Below are 25,388 nucleotides of genomic sequence, written 5' to 3' on the forward strand. Positions count from 1 at the left end.
GACAGAAGCGGTGGAAAGCGGAGCTCGGCTGAAGCGAGTCGAGGCTCAGTCGCAGTCACGAAGCGGCGCCGAGCACCTCCACTCGGTTGGCCAGTCGTCCCTCGCTATCCGCCTCTTTCCTGTCTCTCTTTCTCTCTGTTTCGTGTCGGCTTCCCTCGATAAGTTCTCCAACGTGGAGAAAAAGAAAAAAAAAAACACCGCGAGCCTGTCGCGTGTTTATAATTAAACGATTGCATCGACCAAAGTGTCCGCAAGAAGCGTTACTCCCTTTTTTCCACTCCGTCGATCCCCTCTTTCCTATTTTTCTCTCTCGTCACGTTCCGTTCTTCTTTCATCCTGATACTCGAAGGCGGATCTCGCGCGCGCGCGCGCGACCTAACGACGCGATGAATTTCTCTCGAGAGCCGACGAACGCACGGCGTGGCTCCATGCGCTTCGCCGCGCCTCGCTCCGGCTATAATTAACAAAACCGCTCTCGTACTGCCGAGAGAAACTGTTCCCTTGTAACGTGCTGACGCTCGCGATCATGCCGCCTCCCGACGAACCTGTGCTTTAATCGTTCTTACTTTCCACCGATTCGAAGACAAATCGATCAACAGTGTACCGTAGGTGGTGAGAGACAGTAGCCGAGCAGATGGATCGTCGTTAGAAGCTGGGAAGAGAGGCGAGACTGTGTCCAGGGCACGCGAACGCGAGCAAACACACGGCCACCGCGAACCTTGACCGTGAGTCTCTGTTCAGGTCTTTCCGTGGAACGACCGACCTATTAACCGATCTATTCTCATCTCTGGCGGCGTACTCGACGCGCGACCGCCTTCCAAACGCCACGTTTCACCGCGTTCGCGTCTTTCAGTGTAAAAAGTGAGTTCTCGCGGTATCGGGAAGATCTTCGCCGAGCCTTTCTGCGATCAGGCTCGACAATTTTGTTGCGTACGTCGCCAGTGTACGCTGGAAGAACTGCCGAGGTTTCGAACAACCGTGACAAGTGGATTTCGCGAGTGTCGAGAAAGAACGAGCTTCGGAGACGTCGGTGCGCGAAACGGAATCCTCTCCCGGATCGCGACGGCTGCCACGTTTCGAATAGCAGTTTCGTTGGCGATGCGCGAGTAGGATAGAGGAGAAGAGAGCGGCCGAGAGACGGAGAGAGACAGCGAGGAACCAGCGGCGAAGACAGAGGAGAGACGCTTTTAAACTGATGAGATGACAGTGCTGTGCGTGTTGTGGGCGACTCTGTCCACCGTGGCATCGATTCTCGCCTGCTCCGGATTTTACCTACCTTACTGGATTCAGGTGAGTCGACGCCTTTTCCACCCTCGTCTTTGAGAGTTTTCCACGAGTCGCGAGGAAAAATCTAACTGTGTTTCAATCGCGAATCTCGCTTCACCGTGTTGACATAGTTTGCGTGATAGACGGACGCGCGTTAACGCAAAGAATTACAACGTTTTAACTTGCGAAATGTTTGTTCGTGTCAATTTACGAATCGAAGTTAGTTCAAGTTTGAAATTAGTTTCGTAAAATCTCGTAAAATATGTCGAGTCGTTCCATACGTAACGCGGTTTGTCTGACAGTCGAGTTTAAAGTCGTAACGATAGGAGTTCTATCGAAAAGAGAATAACAAACGGTCGATGGACAGATGGTAAATAATCGTAGAAACGAAAGAAAGCACGCCTCTGATTAATTAGAAACGAACGGTCGTTTATTTTTTTTTTTTTACCTAATGCACACAGCTATTTACGTTATTTACGAGATGTTGCGATGTATGCTTTGGACGTTTGCTCGTTTTTACGATCCTACAAAGGACGAATGTCTTTTTCGTCGCAGTTATAAATTCGCAGAGCCGTTAAAGTAGAATTTCCTATAAGCGTCAGACGCGTAAGTACGTCTGATGCAAATGTGCCAGTTGAAGATCGTTTATGCGTATGCTCGTTCCATGTATTATAACGTAAGCGTCTCGCAACGACGGCAAATCTCTACGTTTGTTCGGACTTACGCTTATGGAAAGATTCACTTTTAGCTCTTTGTTCCGCGTCGTAGCACCGAAAAGAGTCGACGTTAATCTCCTTTCTTCCAGCTCTACGACGGTTGGATCGCGGATATTTCTACAAATTAATATTGCAAATAAGCTTCTCGCTGCGGCGACAGACGAGGTGGCCAGCGATTCGTAACGCGATGACGGATCGATCGTTTCCGCAAATTTATCGCCTTTCGAAACGAACCGAGTCCACGGAATCGTTTCGCCGTCTCGTAACTCACCGGGCTAAGAGTCGAACAGCGTCCGTCAATGCTTCAAGTCAACGTTCCAAATTCTTCTTTCTCGAGATTTACGCGATCGTCGATCGACGAGCGGGTCGAACGTCGTCGCGATCGTCCGAAGGAAATAAACGCGTAATTGCAGCGTCGAGCGAAAGAACGACCAGAGGATCGGTCACGATTTTGTCTCTGATAGGTTATCGAGTCGGCGAGATATCAGTTGCGTGCGACATCGATCGATTCGTATCGCTGACAACGGGTTTCGTAAATTAAACATCGTCGTTGAATTAATAAACACCGGCCCGGTAGATTGTCCCGCCGAGCGCAAAGTGAAACGAGCGTAATTTCGATTCATAACGTTGCGTCGCCGGTTATCCAGCAACCAGCTTCGTTTTCACGCGGATCTCTGTAATCCGATGTTGATAAACTTGGTTTTTCGACGACCCACGGTTTCGTTAGGTGTCGGTTCGTCGTGATACGACGCAACACGATTGAAACTATTTATTGGAAACGCGAATGAATCGCTTGCCTCGATATTTTGTAGTAACAACCGCGACACTTTACCTCGTTATCGTCGTTGACACGACCGACATAGAATAAATCTCGATAGAAATTTCTCGAGCGTTACATCGAACTCCATGATCCGGAAGGTAACAACTCTTGACGAATAAGTACTTGTTAAACATCGTGCTGTCATCGTACACGCAAACGATTTAGAATAAAATCCTCGTCGAATTCCATCACCGAGATCCTAACGGCTGACGGTGAATAAATATGTACCTACTTCTAAACATCGCGTTTGTATTTATTATTATTATCGTTCCTCACGGTTGATCGTCGAAAACAGTTGCAGGAAGGACGTCCGCCGCATCCTGTCGTCTTTCTCCTTTTTTCTCTCTGTCGGTTGGTAGCAGGCGGTGTGCGAAGAACGCCGCCTGGAAAAAAGAAGAAGTACGCCTATTTAAAGCACCTGGGCGGAGGATACGAGCTTTCTGTCTCTGGTGAAAGAAGTCGTTAAAAAGACGTCGACGTTTGCCGATGTTCTTTGATACTATCGAGCTTTCATCGGGCCGGTAGCTTTGCTACATAGTCACGAAAGCGTACAACGTCGTTTTTGTTCAACGACGAACGCGTCTCAACGAACAAAGAAAGAAAATGTTAGATTTTAATGTTTCACGATGTCCGACGTTGGATGACATATTTGTGGTTCTTCGGGTTCTCTTCGCCCCGTTTTCGATAGTCCGTTGCGCTTTCTTCTCGCGTCTCGCGAACACCGCAACGTACCGTTGAAATATTCGCAGCGTAGGTTGACTTTCTCACAGTTTGTTTACCATTTTTACCATACGTTGTTTGCTGTATTATCTCTACGCCATTCAATGTTTGACAAGCCTAGTCTTACCGTAGTGGAGATGTTCACCTTTAACGTTGAAGTCTCAACACGTAATTCCAGTTACGAGTCGCTGCAGAAGTTACTTTTTTAATTAATCGCGCGTGTTTTACGCATTTTACCGAAGAAAGTTTGCTTATGTATCGGTTGATAACGCAGAAGATGCAAACAGCCGAGAAACGTCTTGCTGGTAAGCGAATCTCAGACACGCGCGAGGAACGCGTAGCTTTCGAGTCTCGTGTCTTGCTTTTGCGTGATATCGTGGCTCTACGAATACCTGGAAAGCGATCGGTAACCCGAAGAATCACAAATACGTCAGAGACAGATTAGTCGCGTGTTTTCACGTACGAGAAGGCACGCCGAACGCCGCGGAAAACGTAACGGGTGGGGGCTAGGAAACGAAAATCATTCTGTCGATCGCGGGAGCATTAAATTGCCGCGTAGCTCTGACAATTTCGAGCTGCGAAACCTCCAGCACGCGACACGTCGAACTACCCGTCCAACTTGCTTGGGAACTCTATCGCTAGCGACAAGCCATATTAATGTCTCCGGGGATGCGAAGACGTTGCTCGGAAAACAAAGATCCAAAGAAACCGTAGTAGGTTCGCAACTTTTCTCTTCGCTGCTCTGTCGTGTTCTCGAGTTAGACACGCGAGCTTTCGTCGCGCATTAGCGGTCCTCGACTCGTCCATCGGATGTTCTACTAAAAAGTTGTGGCAGTTTTCGATGATCGTTCGTCGCGACCGATCGAGCTTCCAGCGCTGCAGATAGCAACCGGGGGTACGTCGAACGTTTATGATCGATTAAACGATCTTATTCTTAGAATATTCGTTTAATCGCGTTTACGTTTATTTGGAGACACGCGTTTGATCCGATTTACGCGCGTGTCCCGAGTGTTTGTCCATCGTACGATGTTGAAAAACAGTTGGATAAATCGAACGTACCAGGCAAATACACCGTGTTGGCAACGATCGCTTTGGCAAAGTTGCGATAGCGATTAAATTATTACGTTATTTGCCCTTTTGAACAAATACGATAAACGCGGATATGGATGGAGGCGGGGATTACACGTGTAACGCGACCGAAACTTTCTCGATATTACGTCGCTGTTAAATAGCGAGCAACTTTCCGCTTTGCGACTCGGGCGCGCCAAACGAAACGACGAAACTTGGAAACGCGAAATTCAAGACTTCCCGTCGAACCTCGTTAACCTCGGCCCGTCCCTTCCACGGTAAACGGTTCGCTAATTCTCTTCATTAGCTGTTGATTCTCCCGGTATAACGAAGTGCGATGCAATTATACGCCAGTCGATATAAATTTCGATGAACCGACGCTAGTCGGATGATTCTCCCGCGAAAGGTTCGTCGAAACCGCACTCGTCGCTGTTAGATAATAATTTTTACCGCGAAACGCTTAACAGACGAAACTCGCTGGAGATAAACGCGACGAGTCCACTTTTCCAAATCATTTTTATTTGTTCGAAGTTTGACAGTTTTCTGTTCGTTGCTTTCTTTATTCGACACGCGCCAGCTTTCCTCTCTCACCGGCAGCCTTCCACGTGTCTGTCGGATCGTCTAACGAAAAACAGCGGGAATTTGCTTTCGTTTAACGTTATTCCTCGTACATAGTTTCCAGCGGTAATACTGCTGTAGCCTTGAGATGCATAGTAAACGGAACACGTAAATTTGCTCGATGAAAATTTTCGAATAAAAGCGATCTCCTTCTTTGGAAGATTAATCTGGACGAGGGAGGATGGTTGCTGCAGTCGATGCTGAATTCTCAAGCAAGTATTTTCAATCGAGAGTCTTGGCTGGACGAAAAGCCAAAAGCCGGAGGATACGTGTGCCAGCGGTGCATTAGCATACCGATGAGCTCCGAAATTGGCGAATTACAGATTTTGCATGAAATTGTTTAGCGGCGACGTTACGCGTGGGAGGAGAATGCTGTTCCCGGGCAACGTGATTACGAGATGTAACGAACCGTGTGGATGGGTTGACAACAAACGAGTTCAACAAGTGCACCAGATTCCTACTCGAACGATGGAATTTATTCAGCCGAAAGAAATGTAAATGCAGCGTGGATGGAATGTTTGATGCGAGTGCTCCGTGTCGCGTAATTTTATTACATCTTGTCTAATGAATCGTGCAACATTTATCGCGATAGCATGTAACGAACGAAACAAATTTCTACCCAGAATCTATTTCGTTGATTATACATTCAGTTATGCTGGTAAAAGTAAAACATTACGCGAACGTTACAGTTGCACGAACATACCCAACATTGATTTTAAAGGAGATTACTCTACGTATGAAATATTCATTAGCTCGAGATATTGGCATCTGCAAAAGCGAGATAAGTCGTTCTGCGTCAGTTTCTAAGACACAGGACGGGCAAAACATTTCTAAATAAAAGTCCACTAAATATACACGTGGACGAAATTGTCAATTTTTAAAGAAACGATTCGCATCCATTACTCGATGATTTAAGACAGTCTCACCTTAATTTACACCTATTCTATTAACATCCACGCGCAGTTACTGTAATCGATCGAAGCGTTAGTGCGTACACTGGCCATAAAAATAATCCAAACTACTTGAAAGGATCAAGCAAACAGAGAAATTAGAAACACTTTCTGGGACGCGTATGTTCTCCAGGGTCAAATGGGCTAAATCATAAAGTTTCTATCTTGCTCGGAGATACTGTGTCACGCGTTCGTGTACCAAAACCGACAAACTAACCCGTAAAGACCAAACAGGGATGAAAACTCGCGAGGCACGGTTCGTTACGGGAGAAATGGGATTCGGGTCGGTGACGAGGCCACGGGTTGACTGTCTGTACCGGAACTTTGGAACTCGTAGGAATTGTTCGGCGTTACCTGGCCAATGCCAGACTCCTTTCAAGGCGACCGAATTAGATTGCAAACGAACTCCCCTTGCCAGAGGGTCGTGCGACGTCACCGGGATCTCGCGATCGCGCCCCAATGGGACGTAGACCGACTCCACTTAACTCGGCTACGGACGGAAGAACGACGCTTGTTTCGCAAATTGGGCTCGAGTACTGACTCTTGAAAGGAGCTAGGGATATTCTCGCAGGCTCCCTGCGGCCCGGATTCGCCCAACTTTCCAGAAAAACTCGTTCGCGTCGACGTTTCTCTTTTAACGCTCCTGCGAGTCTCCCCTCTCCGTTTCTCGAATTTCTCGCCGAGTTTCTATCTCCTCCTCCTTCTTTGCTGCCAATTATTCCGTTCGTGGATATCTCGTGCAATTCTTTCGCCCCAGCGAAGAAACAGTCGAGACGCGTACAACTCGCCTCGCCGATGCTTCCGAACAAAATTACGAGAAAGATTGCTTTGTGAACCGTGCAATAAGCGAAGTAATAAAGCATTTTCCGAGCTGCCGTACAAACTTCCCGCGTGAACCGCACCCTTTCCCTCTCTTTTTTCTCCGATACGCGGACTTCATCGGAAACGATCGTATTTCTCTCGCCGGTTCTTACAAAAGATTAACGTTACAGCGTTCCTTTCGGCTGGAAATGTCCAAGTACAGCTCGTGGCTTCGATCGACCGGTTTCCACCGATCTCGGTTATCCAGATCTTTGATCGTACGACGTAGATGTCGTACGCGATGCGATTCTTTTTTGAGTCACCTGGTTACTTCCTGAAGCATCGGCAATAGTTTTTGAACGTAGGACGAGTACGAGCAAAGAACCGGATAAGTCGCATTTTCCACGTTTTATAGGGGAAATTTCAAAATCCATTATGTTGAACAGTTTCGCGTTAACAAAATTGTTTGCTTTTTAAGTTTAAATACGTGCGTATTTCCATATTTTACAAAGGAATAACTTTAAAGTTCAATATATTGCCAATCGATTGCGTTTCATCAACATTGTTCTCCTCTTTGATTTTCAAGCCAAGCATGTGCTTTTCCATCCTCCTCGTAATTTTAAATACGTCGCTTGTTTCACCATGTATACGCGTAGAGATATCAAAGATATTAAAACATTCTTTTTTTCTAGTATTTATATCTTTGGTTCTTTCTAGAAAATTTCGTCGATCTACGGTGAGCTGAGATTTTCAAAATACATTTCCTTTCGCGGGAACCGAACTGCGTCTCGAACTAAAAGGCAATTTTGGATTCTAAAATCGCTGTCATCGAACGCGAGAAACGAAAGACGCGACTTATCCTGCACGCAGAATATACACCAGACAGCAACGAGTTACAAATTTCAGCTAACGTTGCGTGATTAACCGTAGCTCCGGATTTATCCTCGGTCATTTATCTCGAAGCCAGTTTCAATCGACGTTCCAGTGTATCCATTTGATGTATGAAAGAATGGAATGTACAGGATGGAATTGGAACGAATCGTTCGTGAAATTAGCGGAGCGGGGCTGGACTAGGTCCGAGACGTTCTTCTCGAAGCGACTCGTCGTTAAGCCGACACTAGGAACGGGCGGAAAAAGCAGTCGATGAATAATTTCGACGTCAACATGCCGTGCACGAGTGTCCCTTCGAAACGTATATATCCTTCTTGAGCAGCGAAACGCAGGAGGAGGCTCTAAATGGCTTAGAAAATACTCGAGTAGCGAGATGAATAAATGCATAAGTGAATTTACATTCGCTTTGCTGCGTTCGCGAACTACGCGCGCAGCCGAAGAAGCAGTCGAATCTGTTCGTTTCAGTAGAAATCTCGCGCTAGACGAAAGGCGGCGAAGCGCGTGCGATTAGGAGACAGATCTCGCGCTTCGCTCCGCTTCTTGCGTTTTTCTGTAGCTGCGGAAAACACAATGTGCAGCTACGACGAGACAATTCGTACACGTTGGCGCGAATTATCTTTGGTACGAGGATCTCTAGAAGCTTTCTCCGTATCGTTGTGGACGTTGAACGAAGGGCGTAAGGACGATAGGTCGAAGGGAGAAGTCGGTTCGAAGAGCCGCTTCACGGCGAACAATCGAATTTCCCATTGCTTCGACCAAGAATAATATCCCAGGAAATGCTGTCCGACTTTTAGCCGCTTGTTCCACTGCGAAGCGAAACGGCGCGCGGTTTTACGATGCCTCGCGAGGCAAGAAAAACGTCCAAGATACGACGCGCAGGACACCGCTGCAAAACTTAATCTCTCGCTGAAGAAACTACTTGGCACCGGGTCAACGATTTCGCTCGTGAATCGAGTTCTAATACAAAACCACGGAGAATCTCGTGTAAAGAGTAAGAGGGTATAAGTGTAAGAGTAACGATCTCTTCTGCGCTCCTTTTGCCTCGTCTCGGCGAGTTGTTTTCCTTCAGCGCCGAGCGCCGTTATCCCGGCCAAGATCCACTGGAAAATGCAAGCGCGAAAGTAACCGATTCGAAGTACGCGATTCTCTGGTGAAATTCAAACGCCACGTTGCCTCGACTTTGACTCGAAATCGGTCGTCGAGCCAACTCTTAAACGAGCTTCCGCGCGAGTAAAGTCGACTCGAGACGAAAATAGTTGGAAATACTCGTGTGGCAGAACGCGCAAACAGTCTTCTCCGCGAAATTAGTAATATATTTGTGCGAGAATGTTTAACCTTGACGCCATTGCGTCGACCTCGCCTCTTTGATACTCGTGGAGATTCGCGAAGATCGTAAAAGGGTCTGCAGCGAATCACGAGATGCTTTAACATAGTTGAAGCGCCTCGCGTTCAAACTCTTGCTCGGCCTGTCTGTCTGTACGCGTGTGTTCCGCATTTCAGGGACGACTGCTAGGAAAGGCAGACGCGTACTTTAGTTCCTTTCGACGCTGCAACTATCCACGGCTGAGGACGACGAACGCCCCTCCCGAAATAGTTTACGAGTGCGCCAGATACTCCAGGTATGTATATATATGTATACTTGCTTCTTCCTCGATGAAACCCACGCTTACGAAAATCTTTGACAGACTTGTTGATGTCTTGCGAAACGTTCGTTGTACGAAACACGGGCAACGAGGCTCGATATTAAACGCGTATGGAAAAATCGTACGCTTAAGGTTCCGTAATTGTTAATTATAAAATTGTAATAGTTACAGCATATCGATTAAGCATAATTATATATAAATAATAGTTTTGAATTCATGATGACTCGCCAAACATACTGGCAGAATTATTCAGTCTTCCCGAGAACGATAATTCACTGCCGAGTGTAGGTGTTTTACAGCGTAACGATCTATCGACGGACACTAGGACACGATGAAAAGTAACCGTCGAGCGTGGAGCCGATTTTTTCTTAATTAGTCACAGAGTTAAGTACGATACACGGTTTCGTACGAATAGCCCATAACGGACGAGATAAACGTAGAGAACGAGTTGTGCCTCGTATAAGCGCTTTTCGAGGTAAGTTTAGAGGGAATTTAGAGCGGCCGTATCTCTGAAACAAGAAGTTGGCTGGCCCGCGATTATTAAGCCTTTTTTATTGCTTCTGAAGTGCGCGATATAAATTCCCGGAGCCGCTTAAGGAATAGCCGGAATTTCGCGTGTTCTCATTCGCAACGAGCTACTTTTCGACGAAACGAGACCGGTGAAACTTCAAGTGGCCATATCTTGGAAACAAGAACTTGGCGGAGTTGTGTTTATTAAGAGGCGCTCGGGAGCACGGGCGATATGAATTCTCCGACGCCGGTCTTCGCGACCCTTCGCTCGTCGACCTCGTTCGAGTCTCTTTCGAGGTGTCGCGCCGCGGATTATTCGAAGCCAGCCACGCGGAAAACTTCAATTTCCTCGCGAGTTCGAAGGTGTCACCCGATATCCCCGGCATCTCGCCAGCTCGCAGACACCGGCCAACAATCGGCGAGTTAATTTCGCTTGGCGAAGACGTAAGAGCTCGTATAATTCGCACCAGAGGGCTGGAATAATTCCGCGGGGCGACAACTTGGAAAAACTTTGTTCGCCAGAGCGTTAGGAGCTTAGCTTTAGCCTCCTGCTCGCCGCCTTTCGGCTAAATCGTTGACCCTGACAGCTCGCGGAGACGCAACGCGGTTCGCTATCGAGAAGAAGAAAATTATAGGCGAAGTCGATCCGCGAAATCGTCGTAATTTAGGAATTTAGGATTTAACTTTTTATACTCTGCGTGCTGCAATAACCAACACACTCTGAGAATTATTTTTACTGTTCGCGAAATATTTGTCAATTAATTTAATATGAAATATATTTTATTCGCTGGTCTGGGCTGAAGACTGGCGTGATTTAATAGCTAAAACGCTATTAAAATGTAATAGTAGAAGCGTCAGTTGTTTGAAGAAGGAATATAACGCTATTTACAGATGTGAAAAGAGGATTGTCGAGAAGCACTTTTGCATAAATTTACAAAGTACGAAATCTTACGTGCACTCTTATTCTTACGATTTCGTTTCATTGCAGCTCAATTCTTCCGTCTGTAATTTTTGTAGAATAAAATACTCCGTTATGCCGGTTCTATAAGTACGAAAGAAGAATAAACTTGCTCTCTATCGTTTCTTTTCCCACCGAGTAAAATCCTCTTTTTTTTTCTTTTCTTTTTCTTTTTGAAAAAATAACATAAGTCGTTTCTTAGTACGATATCAGATAACGACGTACTTCGTCGCTCGTGATACGAGCGATAAACAGTTGCGAAAACTGAAAATGTTTGTGTGCTTTAATCGTTATAACGCGTAGCCAGCTCGTTTTTATTTACTTATAATATATATATAAATTATTTATATCGCGCGATCAATTGCCACGTTCTTCCACGAATCGTTTTCGACGCGTTTTGCGGTCGATCGGTTAGGAAACTGGGATTAAAACGTAATTTCCTGTAAATATGGTTGCGCTTGTTACGGAGCGTTATTTTCGTCGAATTTGCCAGCGAAATTTGTTTACAAACACACAGCGGAATTGCTGTTATGCTATTTACCAAATTTTCCCAACGTCCAATTCATCTAACTCGCTGTTTTTTATGGTTCGCTACGAAGCTAACTCGGTCGCGTAACAATCGCTAGATACAGATCAACGCCCTTGAAACTAGTTTGTCATATTTTCATTATCGAGTGGTTACACGTTTGATGGAGAACACGGCGAGGATCTGTAGCCCTCGACCATGTCAAAAATAATCATTTCTCATGGGATTTTTGGCGGATTCGTTGCCGCAACGAGCCGGCTAAACGTCGAAATTCAAATCGGTATAAATATTGTGCTCCACTTCGATCCGATATTTTCGTTCGTTCGTTCGTTCGTGATCCAAATACACAGGCTGTTTCAAAAGGTCAAACTTTGGCAGCGTGCAACAACATCTTCAGATTGTTTAGTTTCTATATCATTGTAAAGATATAGGAGGAATTTGGAAATACAAATAATTCACTTTATTTAATACACAACAGTTATACACATATCTTATACTCCGAAGACCTCGTAAACCTACTCGCACGCACGCTTGTTGTCAACCAACAAGATGCTTCCAGATGCTTCTAAACGACTGCCAATCGTCTTTTGTCCTAACTAAGGCCTGGACGCCCGCTACGCTTACACACACTATCATCTTCCTAACAATCATAACACGGATTAAGGAGAATTCTCGAAATCCAGAGGAAGACCGTCGGTGTCGACAAAACCGGTGATATTTGAAAATATCCGAACGTGTATACGTACGTACCGTATTTTATAGTAAAACATTTTGCTACCCGTCTTTTGAACAGATAATTCGGGTTTTCTACGTGGTAATTAGCAATTAATTTGATCGCCTTGTGGTAAAATCCACGTGCTGTTGTAACATCGAAAAGTTTCTTTCGTTTTATGAAGATACAATAGACGCGCAACGTTTTTCCTTTCATATTATTTTGTCGAATTACGTACGATCCATTTTGTTCCGTCGAGATAAACACCGCGACATTTCACAGACTTGGTTTCACGTTTGTACGAAGGTGCATCGTTGTAGAAAACACGTTCGCGAAGGAAAGACACTTTCCGGACAACCTAATACGTCGGAGCAAATGAAGAGTTCGATGGAAAAGGACCTCTAATCTGTAAAAATTATTCTAAATATTAATACCTTTGATGCTAATAAAATACATCTGTGTTTACCTATCTCGCTCCTGGAACTGCACATTTTTTTCACGAGAAATGCTGTTGTTATTTCTTTATTTAGAGGTAGCATCGTATTAGCTATTATTTTATTCTTTGGATAAATCTATCACACCGTTCTGCGCCGAAAAACCTTCATCGCACTTTCTTACATGGACTAGGGATAAAAACAAAAGAACATCTCAAACCTATCTTCTAGTTATTATTTATTGTAATTAACGCGAACTCGCGTTGCCATTTTCAACAAATGCCTTTAATAAATCGATCAAATGTATGCATGTAGATTTGTGACGGATATCGTTTGCCTTAAACGGAAGCAACGCTTCACCGATGAAAACATCTTACAACTTCGAAACTAATAATGTTTGCATCCGCGTTTATTACGGCTGTTTTGCTTGTTTTGCTGTTATTGCGCGCTTCTAAAGTTCAACCGCATCCTTTCGAAACACTTTTTAGAGGGGTTCGCGAATTACAAATGCGCATAGCGTACAATCCGTGCTAGTTTCCTGCAATCTCGTTTTCAAGCGGCAGAGAGGATGGGGAGAAAAATCACGAGCGAATTTTGCATCGCGATCGAACGAAAGCTCGTGCCGCTTCGGAAATTTTTCGAGTTCGAGATCGTTAATTAAAAGCAGCGCGAGCAGAGAGGAAGAGTTAGTAGCCGGTGCCGCGTTTTGACGCGTTTTTCGCCTACTGTTTACATTTTATCGGGAAAACCGCGCGTCCTGCGTTTCAGGTCAGCCAATTCAACCGGAATGCTGCACGTTCAGTAGGCTTTAACGCGACCCAATGCATCGTGCACAATGCCGGAAGCACACGGAACTCGTTTTCCTTCATCGTCGATAGCACGGTCGTTCGTTCGCTCGAGTCGATGAAAGAAGACATTAGCCCGAAGCATAGCGTTTTAAAACGGTTTCCCCACATAGAAGAAGTCGTAATTTTTATCATTTTTTACTTCCAGGATGCGGCTATTTATGCGAGTTTGTATCGCTGCGAAATTAAAGTAATTAAAAGGGTGAGACGTTCGTTGCGTTTTAGATGGACGTTTTAAAGCATCGTGTGCCGGTGCGTTCTTCTTAAACTCTTGCACCGAGAAGAGAAATTATGCGCGTCAGTTTTAATATGCTTCTAAGGCGCGAGTGACGTGCATAGCGCGTTGACTGATTTTCAAATAAGTAAATATGGCCGCGCTCGTTTAGCAGCAACTGGTTCGAAACGAGTGGGATATTTTTCTACGAGTATTCTACCTACGAAAGGTAAACAAACGCGTGAAAAACAGGTGCAAGGTACGTGCAAAACATAAAAACACAGTGAAAATGCCTGAAAGTGGAAGAAAGGTCTCGCTGCAATGTACCGTGTACTGCGCCGCACGATGTTAATGAACAGTTTTTATTTCTGTACTTAGCTAAATACCGTGATTATTATACGATACATGTTTATAACATCTATAGAGATTATATTGCAATCAGATTCACGGATATCCGTGAATCAATTTCCCACGCAACGGAATAGTCTTTTCCTTTAGCTCGGTTATTGCATCTCGATTACACTTTGGGCAATTTATCGAAAAATTCAAATCGTGTCTTTTTATCAAGAAGATGGGAAAAAATGTATTTTAAAGTATTTCTACCATCGATTTACGGTCTAAGAAATATCGCGGATAGAATGGCAGACAGTTGATATTTATAACAAATATATACGATACTACCGTGCCATGAAATACGTCGTGTGAAAGAACAAGAAACAAAATTATGGCGAATATTTCGAACCAGTCCACCACTGCATCAGCGGACATCGAACGTCGAACACGTTAATCGTCGCTATTGTCGGAACCCATGTCTTTCAGCACGAACGTAAAACAAAGCGGAAGTCAGTGCGAGCTTGCGACGCAACGCACGCAGGCAGAAATTTTCGCGATAGTTGATCGACTTTGGCGTCGTTGGCTGGATAAGCTCTTTATCTCGTCCGGTTTCGAAATTTTTAACATCCGTTCGCTTTGACCGGCCAATTTCACGAACGTTAGGTAACGGTAAAAAAATAATTGAACTCGTTTCAGGCAGCGATCCTTGTATCCTGAGGTCAGATTTGATCCGACAATTGCAATTAACGCGACGACAAATGAATGACCGCAACCGTGCATACTAACGTTAGTGGAGGGGGGTGGAGAGGGGGAAACCGGCGGGAAAATCGAGTTTAGCTTTAAATCAAAGTTACGCCCCCGGTGCTCGGCCCGTTAATTTACAACTTGAAATTCAATTTTCTCGGAATTTTGTCAACAATGCAGTTTAACGAGAACGCCGTGCAACGCTACAATAGAGACAATATTTGATTTTAGCTTTTGGGACATTCCGAGCGCCTGGTGGCAGGCGAGCACCGTCACCATGGGAATCGGTGTCGCGATCGCGCTGATCGGCGCGCTCACCCTGCTAGCCGCTGTCACCAGCTTCCTGCCGCACATACTGAAAACGCCTAAGCACACCAGAGTCCTGGGCTCCTTGCAGTTGCTCGCTGGTGAGTACAGTCCCGACTTTTCTTTTCTTGCGTCTCGTTCTACCTTCTACCACTTTGCTCGTTGTCACAGTCCAGATATGGATGCAACATTGACTTTAATCTTTAAAAATAGATCGTCGCTTAACCGGGAACCTTCCCATCGGAGTATAGAGTTACGTAGAAATTACGTTTAGGGTAAATCGTCAAGATTTATGAGATTTTCACGAAGAGAAATTATTATTTCGTTTGGACGATACATCGACCAACAAGGAGACGCCACCATCGTTGGGTCATCGGTTTTAAAACACCTTTTCCTGCCGGATGTAAAGCAAAAATAAACCGTCCCACATCCGGTGGTTTTTGTAAATATTTCTTATTTGGTAAAATATTTAACATTTTAGTGATTCTTTGATCTCTAAATTTCAAATCGTCTTCGTGATCGATAATTGTGTGTTGTTTTGTATTTTTCCTTTTTATTTATTTTTTATAGATCCATTTGTATATCTTTATACGATATTTTATTTTTTAATAGTTTTTTCATAGCTTTTATTAATTTTTCCTCTTTGTCCATCTTTTTTTAATCTGCTGTAATTGCGTTACATTATTTACAATATGTATGTAGAGTGCTACATATCGTAAAAATACGAAAAATACTAGTATTTTCGTCAAAACGAACATTCGATGAAAACCAACGCGTTACAGCAGCGCATTGCTCTCCTCGCGTTATCTGGAAAATTTCAATTGAATTTTGTCGTGTACCAATAATATTTAATCGTGTCTTTAAAACATGCTGCAGATAGTCGATTATAAATTAGAGAACGTATCTTTACTTGGCGGTGAAAGTAAGCGTCACAGGATTACCAATAGCCAGTATAATATGGCGGAATAACGTTCAACGTTGATGTACAATTTCCATCGTGATCTATAAAAATTCTATTAAAGTAACCAACATCTGTTTGTAATCGAAATTGATAGGAATTTATCGTTTCCACAACATGAACTGAATATATTTATTATCTTTGTTAAATAACTAGAATTTACAAGAAAAAAAAAAAAAAAAAAAAAGAACGATAGAATACGGGTCGGCTTGTTTTTGCTCTAAATTCGTCAGAAAAAGGTTTATCAAAATCGATGACCCAAGGATTGTGACGTCTCCTCCTAAGTTTATCGCACGGATAATATATATGGATCGTCCAGAGGGCCTCTTACGTTCGGTGACGTTGACAACCTTAAATACTGACAACGATATTGATCGTTCGAACACCCCCATAAGTGGAGATGCCTGGAATTTCGTATTTATCATACCGATACAAAGTGAACGCAAAAGAATTTATCATCCACAGCCGATCGTTCTACGCTGTTGCAGAATCATTCGCACCTAGACAGTCCTTGAAATCAAGGAGAGGTAAGCGAAAATAAAGCAAGCAGGCAAGCACTGTGCAACCGTGCAATTCGCGATAGATACGCGGCTGTAGCAGCTACGGTTGAGCGAAACCCGTGTCCCGTTCGCTCCAGTTTCTCCAAACAATTCCACATTTATTCCCTCTCGCGAAGCATCTTCGCTTTCGTTTAGCTGACTATCGAGCGGAACGCGTCGTTGGAAGCGGTACGCGAGCGGTGGTCGCATCGGACGATTACGTTCCGCGCTCTTGAAGCGGCGGATAAAGGTTGCTCGAGTCGGCCGTTTGCCGTTTTCGCGGATCGATAGAAGCTGGAAAGTATTCGCGGGAAATTGAAAGCAGCGTGTCGAGCGATGGAAACGGCCGAGAGACGAGTCGTCTCGTGGGCGATCGTTTCGAACGGTTGCAGGCGCGTGTAACACGTTCACGGGCGGTTGTAGCGCGGTCGGTTCGCTTTCATTATCGTAAAACTCGCGCGGCCACCGCCAGTCGACCGGATGCCGGTTTTTAATCTCGAGCACCACCGCAACGAACAATGAACGGCGTTCTTTCTCGCGGACTTTATTGCCAGGAGTATCGGGCTCGACGCTGCGGAGGAAGCTGTTTCCGAGGGAAACCGAGCAAATATCTTTTCGCCGCGCGTCAAATATCCGCGGCGTTTCGAGAGCGTGAATCTTGCGATGCTGCCACGAGTAAATGAGTTTCCTCGATGAAGCGCGCGCACGTCACGAGCAACTAGGCAAGTCGAATTTTCGGCGAAGAGGCAAAGAATAGCAGAGTTGTTGCCTCCAACATGGTTCGTCTAGTTTTATGTAGCAATAAGGCTCCGCTTACAACAATCGCTATAAGCGAGCTTGAAAAATGAAGCGCCTAACGAAAAGTGAGAAAACAGAAGATCAGAGCCGTTCGAGGTTTAAAATATTTAGTTGCAGATGTTTCGTACTCCAAGCATCCACTTGATTCCACTTGATTCTAATTACGATAAATTGCACGTAATTGAGGTTTACGCAAATATCGAGACACTTGCTGGTTCTAAATAAAATCGGAAAATTATTGAAATTTCTGCAAATTATCGTCGAGGAGGATATATCCACAGTAATCCTTAACGAATCGCGTCCCTCTTCCACTCTTACAAAGAGCTCTCTTACAAGTTCTTAAATCCTTCTTTCGCCGCACCCACGCAAAGTTTTGATCGATCAAAAGGTTTCCTCGATAATTTGGCCCAACTATCGCATCTTGTATAAAATCGTTCTAATGCTTATAAACGGGACTCCGTATATCGCTGTGTATTCGATCCCTGAAGACTGTCGCAAGAAAACGATGAATCTAGCGCCGACTACAATGCGAAGCAGACATTGCTACGATTCTTCTCAAGAGCAGCATTGTCCTCGACCGCCATGGTACGTGTCCCTAACAAGAGCAGTGGCGAGCTCCGTTGCGTCCCATCGATCGGCAATAAACGTAAGGCGAAGCTCTAATAACATATGGCTGAGACTATGGTGCAATCCTCTTTAGGCGATCTACCACGGTGCGAATCTACTTTCCAACCTCATCTTCCGTGTCTTCTCTCCCTTTCTCTTTATCGGGCTATGTCCCATTCTTTTTTCTCGTGCTCCTCGCTTCGCGGTCTCCCATCGTTCGACGAAATACTGGAAACAATAACCGCGACATCCGTAGGCGAACGTAGCCTGTAATTAACATTAGCCAGACAATCATCTCGCGTTGGGTTCGTGATAACGCACGGCGTCTCGCGTCGTTTCTCGACAATGAGCTTTGTAACACGATTCGTAACAAGTTTCGTAATAAGTTCGACACAGGCTTGCAGAATAGCTTGCGTAATAGACTGCACAATAGGTTTTGTGCCAGCATCTCCGACGGACCCGCGCTCCGTGCTACTCCGTACGGATAAATTGATTCGCGGATTTACGCTAGATTTTGTGGCGAGTTTTACCTCGGATACGCAGAGATGTCTATCTTTCAGTTTCACAAACTTTGAAGCTAGATGAATCGCGTTCAACGTTATAATAGATCTCATAATGCCTGGTAAGGTTTAAAATTCATGCGGAAGCGTACCGTGTGCTACCACGGTTTATACAACTAAATTCGTGGTACAAGCCGTGTCCGGGAAATTCTATAGCTTAAAATAAGATGAAAATCAAGAATAACACAGTTGCGTTGGAAGCTTCATTTTCGAGAAAATCGTGCTTGGAAACTCGTCGTGTAGGCACACGCTTATTCGTCTAATTGTCGGTTATGTATAGGGGTGGAAAATTTGCAGCAAGTTAATCCTGTTATACGACGAAATAAATGGGAAGGAGATTTTTTCGCTCGAGGCCTCGTGTTCGAGAAGATTCGCTTTGAAAATTTGACGATTAATCGGACCAATTCTTGACCGAACGCGTTTCAACTTCATCTCGAGCGTATAGTTTCGATCGATGCACACCGTCAACGTTTCTAGATCGTCCAGAGATCCTTGCAGATTAATCGTCAGTCGTAACAGCTATTCGATGAATGAGAAGAGGATGACAAGGCGAAAACGTGTTCGAGAGAGATAGAACGACAGCACGTAGAAAAAAGAAAAAGCGTTAATAGAGGAACGTCTACTGTCTGCGAGGCAACGGGAAAACGCGACGTTTCATCAGGAACATCTAGACAACGAACTGTCCACAAAGAAAACGGATATTACTCGAATATCATTCTTCTTTGAAATGTTGACACGTTTCATTTTCTCGTTGGTCGCGCAGCATGCGTCATGCGCCATGCACCGTACGCTACTCTCTCGTGTCGTTGCCTTTAAAACGCCTTTCCATCGCGTGTCACCGACCTCGCTTGTTATTATTAACAAACTCGTGGAAAACCGTAATACGTACGAACAGTAATATTATTTATTAGCTCACCGGCCGCCATATCATCCCGTTTTAATCTCCATCGATTTCCAACGTTCTCTCGCTATCGAATTGTAAATTTCGCCCGCGTTGCTGCCTAAATTTGCAATTTTATCGTTCCTCTCGGGGAAAAGTTCGTCGATACCGAGGACGATTGGCCGGCCGTTCGAAATACCGTCAGCTTGGTCGTCTCGCTCGCGACGAAACGAGAACGCAGCTACGGCGAGGTCAAAGGGCAGGAAACAGCGAAGGAAAGAGATTAAAAGGGAATCGCGTGGTTGACCGCGGATCGCAGGCTCTATTTACTCGAATCACGTAAACCGAAACGAGGCTCGAATTACCGGCTCGATTTCGCGGTAACAGAAAGCAGGGATGCTGAGGATACCTGAAATTCCAACCATCTACCGGTTGATGTACCCACCGAGTACGAAAAAGTACCGGGTTCGACTCTTGAGTGGATATCGGGTCGACAGTCTATTCGAGAATCGTGAAATTTATATTTGTTCGAATTGACGTTACAAATGCGATTTATTAATTTTTACCGCCGCTTTGAGACCTATTTTATCATCCTGAACTTTTCCAACTTTGTTTCAAACTTTTCAATCGATACGATTACCCGGTTAACTGGATACAGTCGTAATATTTCGTTATACGTAAACGCGGTTAGTTAGGATGAATAGAGTCGCGATAGTTCGGTTTCATATGAAATTTTCTGACCGAAATACATTTTGTTAAAAAGAAATAAACGACGAACGAATACGCGGAGTGTTCCAGCGGTGAAAAAGGCGAATCGAAAATACGTAGAAAATTTGTCGTGCGACGCTTCGTTTCGGAGAAAATTGAGTTGGAAAATTTGCCGTTGATATGAAAATATGTGTAGCTGGCTAGTTTCCGGCTAGTTAATGGTCGAGTGTACAACCAACGGTGGTAAAAATATAAAATATAAGAAACGTACCGTATAATTGTTTTTTCGTGTAAATTGCAAATTTCACCTATTCGCCTATTAACAACACAGCTACCATTTCACCGACGCAATAATTAAAAGTTTCCCAAGATTTGATATATCGATGTTTCGATTATGTAAGAAACGATATGCGTAATTACGATAGAAATAATGCACGTTTATACTACATTAACCAACAATGGCTGTTTGCAGTACTAGTAATTGCAATGGTTTCAATTTAACAATTGTTTGTAAAACAATGTTAACTATGTTTGAATTAGGAGAAAGAAAACAGAATTGTTACCGTCCACTCAAGCATGCCGTTATTCGATGACCTGTACGGACTACGAATATTCACCTCGTGGGATGCTCGATTTATAGCGGGCGCCCGACGTTTTAATATGTATAGATTTAATAATTCGTTTAGCTGGATCCGCTACTGCTAAATCTCTCACTCGGTTTCTGCTACCGCAAAACAACATTAATTTCCATCTATTAATCGTGGACTTTTGGCAAACGCAGAAACATCTGTGCGTTAAGAGGTCGAACCCAATAATGCACTGTGTGATACTACTTCGGATTCCTCTCGTTCCTTCCTTCCCCGGACAAATGGCTTGTAATTAAGAGTTAAATTAAAATCGAAGATCCAGCGAATCCAGCCATGCCTCGCACAGACACGTCGAGTAATTTGGTCGAGTGGCGAGTAATTCGGTAAATTAGTGTGCGGGCACTAAAATTTAGCGGAATATGGTTGCCTGATAGCTGGCTACTGATCGATCGAATCCGTAACTTCACCGAATTAATTTCCCACATTTTCCACACGCTAAATCGTTTAGTGGCAAGGGTTAAGTTATTATCATGCATCTTGTACCATTTTCTCGTTACAGCAGTGATGATATGCGGCGGCCTGGTGATGTATCCTATAGGATGGGACAATCGGGAGGTACAGGAGTCTTGCGGGAAGAGCGCCAACGTATACAATCTCGGTGAGTACCGACGTCAAACTTTTTCCCAAGGAATCGGCACGCTCTTCGACTCGTCGTCGATCGACGTCGTCAATCTCGACCCGATTTCCAGCAACAAGCTCCATTGTTGAAAACGCGGCTGCGAACGTTAGAGCGGTGTCGTTAGGCGTGATTCTACCTGTAACGAGGCATAGAAAGAGCAACGCCACACTGCGCTACGTCTCGGCATTATTACTCTTACAAATGTAACGAGGTTCTTGGAAGTTTGCACATTTAGGTGGCGAGTCGGCGCGGCGCTGACCCGCAGCCATTTCTGGACCAGCTTACGTAAGCTGCCGCAGACTTATGGCGTCTGTAACCTCGCGAAACTACGAGCCGCGTCTACAACGAGTAACTTTTGATTTTCTCTTGATTTAAGCTAGCTGCGATCGACGTTCGCCGAGAAAATTTCTGCGCTGGTTAACTCGTCGATTGTACGCCGCTCGAAAAACCATCAGACTCGGCTTGTTCTTCTTTCGGAACAAGCAAATCGTCTCTCGTTTCAAATTTGCTCGCTCTTGTCTAAGAGAACTTCGACTCTGGAAAAGGAGAAGAAATAGGGGACGATCGTAGCGATCGATCGATCGATCGACCACGACGAAATCATCCGGTCGACCGAGCAATTTCTCGCAGAGCATCGACTCCACGTTAAAGAGACCAGTTGGTTGCGAACAATTTCTGTTATTTTACGAACGTTACATCGACAAATTTCGTAGCGAATTGCTTTGCAAATTTTGCTCAGCCTCGTTCAAGGAAGCTTTGAATCTGTCCGAAAGAAGAAACAGCGTACGACGTTCGTGTAGTGGATCGCAGCGCGCACGAAAATCGTACGCACGATGATCGATGGAATAATTTAGCGGAAATCGTGGATCCGAAAACGACGAGATGCTGTACGATATCGAGTCGTAGATCGATATGACAGGTGAGAAGTTCGTGGTACACGCGATTCCGCTGACAGACGTATCGCATCTGTTTCAGGAAAGTGTTCCGTGTCATGGTCGAGCCACCTGCTGGTAGGCTCGGTGGCGCTATTAATGCTGTGCTTCGGGTTGAGCTTCTGCGCCGCACGACACAAGTCATCCAACCCACACACCGATCCTCTGCGCATTTGACAATCGAGATATTCCCAATCGATTCACGCCTATGCCTCGCCGAAGACGACCACCCTCTCTTTCGTCACGGTCTGTTGATCGTGAACCGGACGAGCATCGAGAAACCACCACGAGCCTCTGCGTTCACCTGGGTACGCCACCACACGTCACACACCACACACCACACGTCACACGTCACACGTCACACGCTTGTGCGCGACTGCGTCGATCTCGGCGTCTGTCTAAAGCTGGGATTTCTTAATAGCGTCGAACGCATTCACGCGCTTTCGGTCGAACGCAACATTTACACGCAGCCAGATTTCCTATCGGTGTAACATACTTGTATTATAATACAACGAAGAAGAATATGACGGACAGAAGCGTAACGTACAGTAGAATTTCGTTTGTACGAACGAGTTAACGAGCCTCTCGCGAGCCAAACGATCGATTACGTCATTAGGTATCTTTATTATTCGATTCTCAAGAAACAAGTAACTTTTGAGAATTCGTTCGTTCGTTGCCAGAAGATAAATAATAGGATAAATTCTAGAGTAAATTTAAAAAGTAGCGTTTTTAAAGTCACACTCTGTTATTCGATCGAATATAATTTTAATCGTACGCGTATTCTTACTGTACGCGATCATTTGTGTTGCAAACTAAATTCCCAATGTCGAAGAAGAAGTAGTTGAACAGGATACCGAGACCACTGCTTCGCCACAATTCCCCAATATCAACTTGTATCGTTCGAACTAGTCAGACGAGGTCTTTTCTCAAAATTTATCGCTAGAATTGCTCGGTTATCCGAACTAACGTGTTCCCCTGTTGAGAAACGAGCTTCTACTGTGCTTCTAAATAATTTTCAACCGTTGCATTTGCATTAGACACGATGGACGCTTATAGGAAATCCTATCTTAACGCGTCTCGCACTTTACTTACGAACATCATTACGGAATTACCTTGAAACGACCACCGATCGTCCTGTCGATCGACAACGTTTTTTTTATCGACGGTATTTCGCCCGCGTCAAACTTCGTAAACGGTGTGCACTTACCGACAAGTTGAAGCTATCCACGAGATCGTCATCGACACCGAGTTTCGTCAATGGTGTGCAAATCGTCGTTAGTCAGCACTCGAATAATACGACAGTGTTTTATTTTTGTTTCTTCCGTAACGCTTCGTCTCGTGATAATTTCTCCAACATATTCTCTATCAGAGACTGCGTCGTTTGTAAGGAAAATATAGTCGACGATCTCGTGTCGGTGAACGCACAACGTTGACAAAAGTCGACGAAAACACTGGCGACGATTTCAATCCGATTAACGCGCGCGTAGCATCGCTGAAGCTCAGTGTCGAGATATTCGTCAATGAAAAATTCGTGAATGATCTTGGTCATCTAAAGGTAATTTTTATGTGTATAGCATAGCGTTTGCTCCAGCGGACGGTGTTTTCGTTCCTGGTTTCCGAACCGTGTTAGACGGTTCGCCTCGACACCCTATCGATACCGCCCCCCTCCCACCGTTAAAGAAAGTTTCTCTGTAAAAAGAAAACGAAAAAAAAAAAGAAGAAAAAACGTAGATGCGCGGAATGCAAGAACATCGTCTACGGTATGTTTCAAGGAAGAGAAATTCCAGGAAGATTCATCGAGGAATAAAACTGGACGCGACTGAAGGAGCGAATGCAGCGTGGAGCGAGCCTAGTTTGCTAATCGATGCGAAGCTTCCGGCAGCGTTAGATCACGCGAGATTCTCGCGTATTTGAACGAATCGTTTCGCGTTACGATCCAGCCGTCGCGGCTAAATTAAATTACGCGCGCACGACCTGACTTTCCAGCGCTCCTCGGCGTCGCAGACAGCGATTAATTTCCATCAAGCAAGTCAAACCCTAGCTAGAATCAGTGACAACGCGGTCGCGTGAAACGACTTTGCTTTCTGGATCCGATGGCACGGCTGTTCCTCTCCTTAGGAAAGGACGAGTTAACTCGAAAATTGCCTATTTCGATGTAATTTGGTTTCTTCACGTCGACGGCTAGTAGCGAATCGTAGCGCGACTTTGTACGAAACAGTTTTGTTTCGTAGGTTTTATACAAAAATAGGGAAATTATCGATCAGGCCGTCGGAGCGTTGCTCTCTCGCGCAAGAGACCATAGACGATAGACAATTTTCGTCCTACCACGACGCTTTAATTGGAAATTCTCTATCTTTTTACGTGTCGTTTACTACGATACCCGTTGCATCTACGCGCGATGAAAGATCGCTCATCCGTATCGGAGCTTAGCCAGGCTCCGACGAAAAAAGAGACGTTCCGAGTAGCAAGAATACTTTAGACAGGTAACGCGATCTCTAGATACCTGGTCGTTTTGTCGAAAGCAAACTCCTCTCGCCTATGTTCTTTATGACCAGCATTTGATATTTGGTATTCGAACGCTACTAGTTCGGAGTTCGCTTCAGGGCGTTCCGTATCCACCTCTGTATCCAGCTTTCGGTTGTTTCTCCAGCAAATTCACTCTCCTCGGAGCTGGATAAGGCAACGGTCACGCTGCGTTGCCTTTTTCACTCCGCCTTTGTTCGCGAGTTCGCCATTCGAAAGACTAAACTTTCCACGTTTAATCCTCGTTGTCTGGAGCGATCGCGGTAAGTAAATTTGGTGGAGCGACGGCGCGTTTCGCCGCCACCGATTATCGGTGAGGAGCATATGGGAAAATTGGAAAAATCGAACGACGGTTGATACGTCAACGATACTCGAACCGCGCTCGAAATTCTATGCCGGAGCTCGTTAGCCGTGCGCCAACAAAAGGGTTAGGTGGCTCGATTCAGCCGGTCTAGTGAAAAGAACGAATCACGACGCGCCATCGACCTCTTTCCTAATTTGCATGGAAGGCGCTCGTCGAATCGCGGTTCGCCGCAATTAAAA

The 25,388-nt window shown here is 44.9% G+C and overlaps 1 protein-coding gene across 3 annotated transcripts; it reads left to right on the forward strand.

Annotated features, from left to right (window-relative positions):
- Positions 1-25,388, forward strand: LOC139988712 (LHFPL tetraspan subfamily member 6 protein). 3 transcript variants are annotated; one of them, XR_011800189.1, is made up of 6 exons: positions 5-1,290; positions 9,351-9,469; positions 15,001-15,176; positions 21,271-21,369; positions 22,366-22,630; positions 23,897-25,388. XR_011800189.1 is itself a non-coding variant. In XM_072006407.1 (5 exons), exons 1-5 carry the CDS (start codon positions 1,201-1,203, stop codon positions 22,497-22,499), a joined length of 615 nt encoding a protein of 204 aa, XP_071862508.1. In that variant the 5' UTR covers positions 1-1,200; the 3' UTR covers positions 22,500-25,388. The 3 variants fall into 3 exon arrangements, 2 of the variants coding, with proteins under 2 accessions (XP_071862508.1, XP_071862507.1); XM_072006407.1 differs by having other exon boundaries at positions 1-1,290; positions 21,274-21,369; positions 22,366-25,388; XM_072006406.1 differs by having other exon boundaries at positions 22,366-25,388.

Source organism: Bombus fervidus, chromosome 7, assembly GCF_041682495.2.
Source record: "Bombus fervidus isolate BK054 chromosome 7, iyBomFerv1, whole genome shotgun sequence".
In the NCBI taxonomy this organism is placed as follows: domain Eukaryota; kingdom Metazoa; phylum Arthropoda; class Insecta; order Hymenoptera; family Apidae; genus Bombus; species Bombus fervidus.